At 38.8% G+C, this 11,082-nt stretch overlaps 1 protein-coding gene and 1 pseudogene across 3 annotated transcripts; both read left to right on the plus strand.

The window, feature by feature from the left end:
* Window positions 1-24: 24 nt before the first annotated feature.
* On the plus strand, window positions 25-7,578 carry TIM10 (Tim10/DDP family zinc finger protein). 3 transcript variants are annotated; one of them, XM_089166015.1, is made up of 6 exons: window positions 25-198; window positions 282-382; window positions 759-811; window positions 2,118-2,156; window positions 5,156-5,225; window positions 7,214-7,578. In XM_089166015.1, the coding sequence occupies exons 2-6, from the start codon at window positions 341-343 to the stop codon at window positions 7,262-7,264; spliced, it is 255 nt and encodes an 84-aa protein (XP_089022141.1). In that variant the 5' UTR covers window positions 25-198; window positions 282-340; the 3' UTR covers window positions 7,265-7,578. The 3 variants fall into 3 exon arrangements, with proteins under 3 accessions (XP_089022141.1, XP_089022134.1, XP_089022126.1); XM_089166008.1 differs by having other exon boundaries at window positions 39-203; window positions 336-382; XM_089166000.1 differs by having other exon boundaries at window positions 48-198; window positions 336-382; window positions 7,214-7,556.
* Window positions 7,579-7,711: 133 nt separating this feature from the next.
* LOC149027804 (E3 ubiquitin-protein ligase Os04g0590900-like) lies at window positions 7,712-8,900 on the plus strand (annotated as a pseudogene).
* The last annotated feature ends 2,182 nt before the right edge of the window (window positions 8,901-11,082 follow it).

Below are 11,082 nucleotides of genomic sequence, written 5' to 3' on the forward strand. Positions count from 1 at the left end.
GGGTATTTTAGGTATTTCGAGGACAACTACGCGTCGCCGCTTCGGAATTGAGGAGGGAGAGTTTACTTCCTACATCTTTTTCCCTTTAAACCCTTTCAGGCTCTGCTGTTCGGTCTCCTCGTCAGTTAGGGTTTATTTCTGGTTTTGCTGGCGGTGGCATCTCTGAAAACCGAGAACAAAACGTCAGACAGATTACAGGTAAGGTATAGCTTTAGTCCTTGAATCTTATCTTTGCATCTCCAAAACCTTGGATTCTAATGTTTTTTGCTGGATCTCCAAAGCCTTCCTCGTCTATCTGATGTTCGTATGCTCTTCTTCTTAATTTCGTCTTCTAGCTCTGATGGCTGCCAATAACCAGCCCACCGCATTTGACAAAGAACAGGTACTTTGGATGTTCTAGTTACCTTGTTCTTCTCAGAATTACTAGTTTTATAATTCATATTCATTATTCGTGAACTGTTATGCTCAATTCATGTTCAATATTTAGGAACTGCAACTGCTCCTAGACTGCTCTTTAATGGATTTTTATTTTATATGTTTTGGGAAGTCGGTAATCGTTCTATTGATCAAGCAAACTTACAGGAATTTGAGTCAGTTGTTCATGACTTACCAGAAAGAGTGTCTTTTTGTCAACAGAATTGCTTAAGATAGTCAGCTTCTACTCCCTAGGTCTATTAAAATTGCACTGGCTGCGCCCCCCCCCCCCCCCTTTTCCTGTCTTACCAATTATTATTCAACTTATTTGCGTGATTCTACAGATCTTTGGGATGGCAGAAAAAGAAATGGAGTATAGGGTGGAATTATTCAATAAGTAAGTTCACCAATATCATTAAGCTCTTTAAATGCTATCAATCTTATTATTTTTGGATTCAAATACAAGTAAATTGTGATTGGAAGATAAAGTGTGTATCCAATTCCATGTGCATTTGGTAGCAAACATATACATGATCGTATACAACACAGCTTTTCTTAGTGCATAATGTGTCTTGACTGTTTTCTCATTTGTTAAAAAAAATTCTCTTTCTCTCACTCTGTCTTCTCTTCCAGTGTACATTAGATTCTGTCCGCTGCCACCAGCTGGTTTGTTGAGCTGTGTTTTCTTTTCTTTAATCAAATTTGCATTGAGTCTCATATATTGCAGTAGTTTTTACTGTAACAAGAAAAAAATCCATTGGTTACTGCAGAAAACTCAGGCAGAAAGGAAGAAGATGAAGTGAAACTTGAAACGATGAAGATTAAATATATGGGAAAAGGGAAGGGGAAAACCTAGATAGTAGACACAGAATGGGATTTTTTCCCCTTTTTCCTCGTTGTTGTTGTTGTTGTTGTTGTTGTTGTTGAGGGGGGGGTGGCTTGGTGGGCAAAGCTCCCTTTAACCATGGGATGAAGTCATAATGTTATTGAATGAACTCCCCACCCCTCACAGTAGTGGTAGGTCGTGCACTGATGGATGCCTTTTTAGGGAGTTCACAATCTTTAAATAGAAACAGAAGCTAGATTCTGATCAATGTTTACTTCTTAACAAGTAATAACCACTAATCTACAAAATAGGACTCTTAAAATAATTAGAAGAGATGCTAACTTGACTTGCAGCCAGAACTAAGCCCCCCTTCAGAAAACATTACTAATAAAACATAAGCAAGAAAAGATTCTGCATGGAATTTTTAAAGATTAAGATTAAGCAAAACCCCCGACCCACCTGAAAAAGAAGTTATTACAAGAAACCTCAGTGAGACATAATCTTCTACCACAATGGGTCTTGGCCATATCTAATATGGAACTGCTTAGCATCTGGCTCCCAAGCAGTCAGCCCTTTGCTTAATGCAGCTGCATCAATTTATCTTTGGTTTTTCTGCTATATGCTCCAAACCTTCTTCTTTTGCGAAGTTTGTCGCAACCATTGTGGTCTTGGAAGCATATTTATTTAAGCATCCATTTGTTGTTCTTTTATTTGTATGAGTCCACCATAATAAAATTCGACTTTGAAATCCATTTAAATGTGTTTATCCAAGGGAGCTTGCTAGTAATTGATGATTGGAAAGTCTCACAAGATAAGATATGCATTAAGACATATCTTGATATAACATGTTTGATCTTTTCTTTGTCTTTTGATCCAGGCTTACCCATACATGCTTTAATAAATGTATCGAAAACAGGTATGCTCGACTTCTCTTTTCTGTATCCTGAGCATGCATAGATGCTAATGCAATTCTTTGAAATGGAGAGGAGAGAGGAAGGGGGGGGGGGAAGCAACCAACCTTCCATCAAAGTCCTCGTGTCTCCAAATATTTATATATGGGTGCTTTTGGGGTTAAATCGACTCTTATTAAGAACTAGGCACATGCTCCCACTTGAATAGGTTTTGTAAATAAGAAACAATTTGATAATACTAATTTTATTGAGAGCAGTGTATATTTTAGATCTAATAATGTCATTTTCAGTATCAAGAAGCGTATATGAGTACTAAGCATAGTTTTCTGAGACGGATTTTTAACTCAACTTATGATCCCCGGGAATTGAGTGTACTCCCGGAATTATGTATTCTAGTAGAGGTATGGAAGAGCTTAGGAATTAATAGAATAACTTGGCTTAGTAGTTAAAATTATGAGCACAAGAAAAATACCAAATGAATGAGGGAGAAACATTGTCGTTCTGAATGACATAAATAAAGGTGATATTTGGAAGCTGTAAAAACTATGGAGGAGTAAAATCAATGAACCGCTTTGTGAAATTGTATAGAGTAATTGACACCTGTCCATGAGAGAAGCAGCCAATTTCTTTGGATAATCAATTTGATTTTATGCTAGAAAAATCAATCACAGAAGCTTTCTCTGGTGTCTTGAAAATAATTAAGAAATGTAAGAAGGATCTCTGTATTCTCTTCCCCCCCCCCCTTTAGATGAAGCGTATGTTAGAATCCTTGAGAGATGGAGAGTAGAAGTGTTTTGAGTAAATATGTGGACATGATATGTGTAGAACCATAAGTATTGTAGGGAGTGAGCTGACTAGCATTCAGTACCAGATCCCTTGGTATATGTTTTTGCTGATGATATTGATTCAGGGAGTGAAACAAAATGAGGATAGTTGGACTTATTGAGATAACCTTTGAATCAAAAGGCCTTAAGTTAAGAGGAAAATAATAGAGTATTCCATTGTGTAACGATATTCAGAATAGGATTGATTGTGAGGTGGTGAAAATTGATGATAGGGGGATACCACTTGATGTAGGACCCACAGCCACCCCCGGAAGAGCCAAGGAAGACGCTGGGAGGTTGCCAGAACCCTGTGCCTAGGGGATTTCAGCCAGCATGAAGGATATTTTGATCATTTTGGGCAGTCCCAGTCAGGCTCTATTAGGTCTAGTTACAAGTAGAACACAAGTAGAATACAAGTAGAATTTTATTTGGAGACCTACTATACTCTTTACTTTGTAATTTGAGTCAGCCAATGACAAGTTAATTAAGAGTCCTAGACTAGTTAGGATTTCTATTTAAAGCAGAATTCCCTTAGTTGCTATTCTAGTTTCATTAGGAGTCTAGTCCTACTTTTATGTTGTTTTTTGGATTGGATCAGTCTAGGAGTAGTCAAGTTGGAGTCTTATTTTACATAAGGTTCCTTCTTAAAATAAGTCTTCTTTTGGTTTTGCTATCAAACTTGAGTCCTAGTGGGAGTCTTTCAATATAGATTATAAACATAGCCTATTGCTTGTAAACAAGCCAGTTTTGGGAAGGAATAAAATTATTGAGGATTACAGCAGAGAATAGGTGCATTTGTGAGCTCATGAGGTTCTAACTCGAGAGGCACTTGTTGCAGCCAGATTATTTACACCGGGTATTCAATTGATAAACCCTTATATCCCAAACCTTCGCCCTCTCTTTTTCGCCCATCGCAATCAATGCTAAAAGCCCTTCACTCTCATTTGCCCCCCCCCCTTTTTCTTACCCAAACCCTAGAACTACATATCTCTCAAGCCTCTCCTTCAAATCCCTCCCTCTTTTTGAATCCTCACCCCCTCCCCCTCCTTAACACTCAATCCCAAAACTAACCATAACCGCCCACTTAAAACCGCAACATTCGGGTTTGTATTTCATTCCTCAACTTCTAAACCCTAGCCAAACCTAGTATGCCATCCCTACAAACCCTAAAACCCCTAAAGAGCCCTGAATCCCTAACCGCAGGGTTTTTAGAAACCCTAATGTCCTGCTGATTCTCCTTATTAGATTCTCAATTATGGCCTTGCCCCAGTGAGGTTACATCCCCACTCAGTGAAAATTTTAGGTACCTAGGTTTAAGTATGTTGCACGGAATTAGAATATGGTGGACGAAGTGATGGTGTGCTAGGAGTACTTCTCCTTTTTATCCCTGCATTTTTTAAAATTCAAAGGAAAACTTTCTACTGTTGTATGACCAGTGATGGTGTATGGAGTTGAATATTGGGTGGTAATGGAAAAATATATAAGCAAATTTGGTATAGTTAAATAACGAGATAGAGATGATTAGTGGTAAAGCTATAAAAGCTAAAATAAAGAAATGAATAAATTAGCATTAATTGCCTAATTTGGAAGTAGATCTGATCATGTGAATTGTGAGGAATCCCTTTGTGTGGCAAGGATGTCACTAATAGAGGCCTTTGAAGGCTCGTATATTCTACTCTGGAGGGGTGATTAAATTGAAGGAACTAAGAGACCAGGAGTAGACCTGAAATGACTCTATGAGCATGGTGAGGAAAGCCATGCATGGCCTAGGAAAGTAACTTGTGCAAAGGTGAATGCAGGGGGGGTGGCCCAGGGGAGAGAATGGTGGTTTAGTATCTGTTTCACCTTGTTAACATTCCTAGCTCATTTGCTGCAGGATACCTTATGACCTCCAGTTCACCTGTGGTGCATTGTACAAACCTTCCCACAGATAACCCAAACATGAGCCTCCTTTTCATCTAAAACCCTATAATATTGATATGGTGCTTCAGTTGTTGCTAACTGGTTAAAAGCCCTTTTTTTTTTTTTTTTTTTTTGTTTGGGGGGGGGGGGTGGGGGTTGGTGTTAGAGAAGAGGGCATTTTTTTTAACCATCCAGCTTATATTTCATATGCTTAAATTCCCAAGATACTTTCATCTTTTGCAGAAGGGAATGATTCATTGTGGCTGTTTCTATTTCAGGCACAAGGATTCCGAGCTTAACATGGGGGAAAATAGTTGCATTGATCGCTGTGTGTCAAAATATTGGCAGGTTACATTTGGAACCTCTCTTTCTTTGGTGATATCATGACTCTGTAAAAATCAAGAGGCCAATTACCCAAAACAAAATACAGATATGATGAAGGAAGAACAACCAAATCAGGACTAATGACTCGCAACATGTAAAAAGCAGTTTTAGGCCCATACTAATCCTTTGTCTAGACTAAAGACTTGACAAGACCATCTACCCCGTATCCTTTTTTTGGGCGGGGAGTGTTGGAGCTTTGGTTTAAAGAAGTGAAATGTTTTAAAACTAGCCTGTGGAGTGACATGCAACTCTAATAAACTCATTTGCGTGCCCCTGGATCTTCACTTAGCCAGGGCAAGTCTCCCATCCATCGTAATTTTGTAGACATCTATCCCAAAAAGCTCTAGAGCTCATATCATCTGCTATGCTGTTTAGATTTCTGACCTGTTTAGTTCTTGATCAGTTTTTTCCATTCTTCGTAGATAGAGGTTGTGCGTGCCATGAACCTCAGCTCCATGCAAGAAGGCATCTTAAGCTATTATTGAGCCTTAGGATGCCAAACTTGGCATAGTGACCCAAATCCACTTGGAAACAATTTCACAGACAAAGAGCTAAAAGCTTGTAAAAATTAGCGATGCTGCTAACTATCAAATGGGGAAAATGCTTGTTTTATTGGTTCAACTTCTGCATTATTCCAAAATATTCACCACCCAGTCTGCTTGGAATTTGTTTTGTTCCCCCTCCCCTCCCCCTCTATGGCCCCCTTTGGTTTGGTTCAAAGGCCATATTCCTCGTCACTCTCTTACCCTTTGGAGAGCCCTAAACATAGCCTTACCAACCCAGTCATTCCTTGCTTCCCGCCACATCCCTGTGAACCTAAATTGCATTCTTTGTTGGAATGGCTCCGAGGACATCGAGCATTTGTTCTTTTCTTGCCCTTTCTCTAGTGCCCTTTGGAGAAAAGCCATTAACTTCATTTGGCCCCGATCCCGACGCTCATTTGGGTTTCTCAGGGACTGGTCTTGGGTTTTGAGTAACTTCTCAGGTACCTCTATCTGTGACCGAATAGGTAGGCTTGTTTTTTGTGCTTCAGTCCACCATCTGTGGTGGGAGCGAAACCTTCGGCGTTGGACTTCTAAATCCCGATCCATAGATGCTATTTGGAATGCTATTTATTTTGATGTATCCTCTAAAATTTCAGCTTTCCCCTCCCCCTCGGTTGTTGACTCCCCAAGGAACAGACTCATTGTTGTTGCCTGGGGCCTCAACTCCCAAATCCATTCTCCCCCATGATCCTTGACCTTTGGATCTTTTTGTATTGTTCTCGTCTTTTAATTGATTAATTATTCATCCAAAAAAAACCTTCAGCATTAGAGTCTGTCACCCTAGGAGGATGCCAAATGAACCATTCAAGGTTGTCAGCAAACTTTAATAGTGAAGCATGATTTGGATCTATTCTACATGATCACTAATGTATGGTTTGATGTATCATTTTTATTTGTGATCATGTCATGGCATTTTAAATCCTGTTACTCCCACCTTTGTGAGTCGAGTTAATTAACTTGATGAATCCAATTCCACCTGCATTTTTTACCTGATTTCTCTTTGATATGCCCTATAGGCTTCAAGATGAAACTCTGGTGCATTTGAAAGAGTAAGAGAAGAAGTGATAAGCCAACCTTAAGTAACTAGCTCAAAATTTGAGTGAAGATCTCAAGTTTCAAGGAATTCCTCTACAATCCACCAACATTCATTTTCACCCTTTTTAAGTTAATATTTTAGAAAATTTATTAAGCAAAATATGAAAAAATTTGAGGTTGCTGTTCTCTATTCCTTGAATTATTTAGTTTGTCTATAAAAACTATGGCTGGTTGATTTTCGGTTGATTCCCCTACCAACTTTTCTTTTGTGCAGCTTGAATTTGATAGCACAGTACGCCAAAGAAAATTTAAGAAAATAGATCCGCTTAATATGCATATATTTACGCCCCTCCCTCCCTGTATGTTTCGCAGGTTACAAATTTGGTTGGTCAGCTGCTTGGTAGTAATCGACCTCCAATGTGATGCAAGTTTTGGCATATCTCAGACCATGCATTCTTCTCAGGATCTACCTGTTATGCATATTCCATTGATTATCATTTTTGATAGTTAATAACTGGTTGCATCGCAACTATGTTTTCTTTTTTAGCCCTTTCTTTTAAGTTCCAACCAATGGCTCGCTTGCAAAGATCAACAGAGTTCTGCGGATATGTTGTGGAAAGTAATTCTATGAAAATTTTGGTTTTTATATGTAGACCCAGTATTTTTGTTGCTTATGTGGTGCTACCGTAGAAAATATGCTTGTTGGGTTGCCCGGCGGGTAAATTTTTTTTGGGAGGTAAGAATAAAGTCAGTTAACATTCATTATTATATCAATGAGTGTAGTTTAGTTCTTCCTGCCTGGTTGCTCTTCCTGCCTGGTTGCTCTTCGTCTTCTTCTTCCCAAATGGTTAGCTGAATTGGCGGAAAAGAATTATTCTCAGTGTTGTTCATTTTTCCTTGTTGAAATTTAATATCCAAATTGCCCACTTGGAGAGAGAGGAGACAAAGCGAAATGGGAACAAAACGGAATGTGGAGAAGTGTCCGAACCCCTTCCAATCAACGTCGTCTCTCAAAGTGAAACATGGTCTGTTGACGGAGTAGAAATTGAACTTTTTTAACTCTCACTTCTTCTGTTTCCTTCTCCTTCCATGCTCGAACGCTACCTAGTTCTCTTCTTTGCTCGTCTCTGTTTCTTCTTCCATGGCGTCTATTTATCATAAATTTTTTCCCGATTCAAATATGACTTCGGACTGCACAATTGAAAGCTGTGTTTCCTTCAGCAAACGATACAATTATTTGTTCGGATTATGCTTGCCCTAATCTTTCTTGTCTTAGTCCTCCCCCTCCAAACACCTATTATTCCTCTCATAGATTTTCCCCAAATATAGTCATCGTGTTCGCTATTCTTGGTGGCGCTTGTCTTCTCCTTACCTATATGCCTTCATCGTGAAGTTCTGTTCCGGTGGAATTGGATGAAAATTTCTCCACCCTAACACGATAATGACTATAAGGGTTTCTTCGATGAAGATCTGGGACCTGTTATAGATCATCCCATCTGGTTAATTGAAACGATAGGTCTCCCTGATAATATCGTCAATTCCATCACCGTCTGCAAGTATCATAGAGGAAGGGGTTTGGTTGAAGGGACTGAGTGAGGCTCAGTTTGTCTAAGTGAGTTCCATGAGGAGGATGCGTTGGGGCTATTTCACATGTGTAGCCATGCCTTCCACCTTCACTGAATCGATATGTGGCTCAGATCCCATACGAATTGCCCTCTGTGTTGTGCTCCAATAGTTTCTAATTCCATCCTCGATTGTGACTGCACTAATTTCGAGCAGTTCCAAGTACAGTGGGTGAAACCCAGTTGGGGATTTTTATTTTTATTTTCTTTTTCTTTTTCTTGTAATGGTGCATCAGGAAGTAATTAGAGCAGCGAAGGTGGGATTGGTACTGGAACAGATGGACCAAGTTGAATCACGGGTTGATGATGGAAGAAAGGATGCTGAGACTGAAAAAGAGGCTGTGCTATCAAACCCTGCAAATTATGGAGCTCAGATGGCCAGCATTGATTTCCGACGGGGGAGGGGGAAGGTGGGGGTGTGGTGGGGACAAGGTTGAGGGAAAAATACCTTCAGGCTTCACTGCTTCACCCACGGACCAAAGGGTTTGTTTTTTTTTTTTTTTTTGGGTAAAATCCCACCAAAGGTTAGGAAAAAGAAAGAGTGTACAAAAGGAGATGGAGGCATTATGGTCACAGTAACGGATAATTTTTTATTTTGTTGAAAGCAAACAATCAATAATTTTAATATTGTGGGTCTTCCCTCATAAGACATTGAATTTGACTAACAATTTGGTGCCATTGTCTCTCTCAACCTCTTTTGTTGACAAAGAACGGAGAAACAATGACTTTGAGAGTTTTTCTCCTTATTTTCTTATTAATTGAAAGAGGTTTGCCTGAGGAATGAGCAAAAGAGCGAGAGAACTCATCAAGTACAGGGTTTTGAGGGTTGAGTGAGGTGTTTTCTGTGTTTGAAGAGTGTATAAAAGGAGATGGAGGCATTATGGTCACACTAACGGATAATTTTTTAACATTGAATTTGACTAACAATTCGGTGCCACTGTCTCTCTCAACCTCTTTTGTTGACAAAGAACGGAGAAACAATGACTTTGAGAGTTTTTCTCCTTATTTTCTTATTAATTGAAAGAGGTTTGCCTGAGGAATGAGCAAAAGAACAAGAGAACTCATCAAGTACAGGGTTTTGAGGGTTGAGTGAGGTGTTTTCTGTGTTTGAATAGTGGATTTGAAACTCTTCAAGGGCTGAGAGTCGGAGTTGAGAAAGGTTGTCCAGGGGTATTCAGTCTTGGATACAAGGTTGAGTTTGGTTAAAAATCCAAACATTGTACAGCTGTTTTGTATTTTTACTTTTTCATAGTGAAAAATTTTATTCAACCCGTGGATGTAGGCAAAGCCGAAGCACATATATTGTTATTTCTGTTTTTCTTTTGTGATCATTTATTTTGTTATCTTTCACCTGGTTCTTGCGTAGGTACTATCCACATGGGCCCCACACAGACATTATTCATATAGGCATCATTCATAATTCATATACACTATTCACAAATACCTTTGTTGTATTTCATTTTCTCCGTCGATATTTTACAATGGTGGGAAAAGAGTGAACCACCGTCTATCGATTTTTTTTTCTTCCAACAAATGATATTAGAGCTTAATTTGCATGATTGTTCATAAAACATTGTCGATGGAGTCAAGCACCGTAGGATAGATGATCAGCTTGAACAAGTGCAACTGGATGATATAGAAATCAAAGATGGAAGATTTGCTATATTGCAAAAACTTGTATGCTCCGATAGGACTGCATCATCAAAACCAGAACAGATGTCTAAAGTAGAATGGAAAGTACTAGATTAGAAGGCTGTTGATTTCATTCGTCAATGATTAGATGTTTCTGTTTATCATCATGTTTACATAGAAAGTTCAGCACATTCACTATAGCAAAAGCTAGAAGGTCTGTATGAGAGAAAATCCGCTTGCAACAAAGTATTCCTTATCAAGGGACTTGTAAATTTCAAATACAATGAAGGGAGCTCTGTGGCAACACATTTAAATAAGGTACAAAGTATTGTTAACAACTCAGTTCTATGAAAATGACACTTGATGATGAGTTGCAGGAGTTGTTATTGCTTAAATGTTGCCAAAAAGCTGGGAAACCTTATCAATAACTCGGCTCCTGAAGGGAAGCTCACAATGGATATAGTGGCTGGAAGCCTATTTAATGAAAAATGACAAAAACAATTAATGAGAGATTGTTTTTCTCTCTTAATCACCCCCTTCCCCATCTATATAGGTTTGTTTGAGGAATGAGCAAGGGAGCAAGAGAATTCATCAAGTACAGGGTTTTGAGGGTTGATTTAGGTGTTTTCTGTGTTTGAGTAATGAGTTTGAAACTCTTCAAGGGTTGAGAGTCTAAGTTGAGAGAGGGTGTACAAGGATATCCAATTTTGGCTACAGGGTTAGGTTCGTTTCGGTTATAAATCCAAGCACTATACAAGTATTGTGTATTTCTACTCTCATAATGAAAAGTCTCATTACGCCCGTGGATGTAGGCAAAGTCGAACCACATATATTGTTATGTTTGTGTTCCTTTTGTGATCATTTATTTTGTTATCTTTCACATGAGTCCCATAGATATTATCTATGTAGAACCCCACACCAACACCATTCACAAATACCTTTGCTGTATTTCTATTTTTCGTCGATCTTTTACACAAATGGAAAAAG

The sequence above is a fragment of the Hakea prostrata genome, chromosome 1 (assembly GCF_041222555.1).
Source record: "Hakea prostrata isolate BN-2017 chromosome 1, UWA_Hpros_2, whole genome shotgun sequence".
Taxonomy (NCBI): domain Eukaryota; kingdom Viridiplantae; phylum Streptophyta; class Magnoliopsida; order Proteales; family Proteaceae; genus Hakea; species Hakea prostrata.

What these genes read in the sequence shown, in the direction of transcription:
- TIM10 (XM_089166015.1), top strand. Translation starts at nt 341, where the DNA reads ATGGCTGCCAATAACCAGCCCACCGCATTTGACAAAGAACAG. An exon ending in AGGGTGGAATTATTCAATAA is followed by an intron (nt 812 to 2,117) that starts GTAAGTTCACCA and finishes CTTTTGATCCAG; the next exon opens with GCTTACCCATACATGCTTTA. An exon ending in AATAAATGTATCGAAAACAG is followed by an intron (nt 2,157 to 5,155) that starts GTATGCTCGACT and finishes TTTCTATTTCAG; the next exon opens with GCACAAGGATTCCGAGCTTA.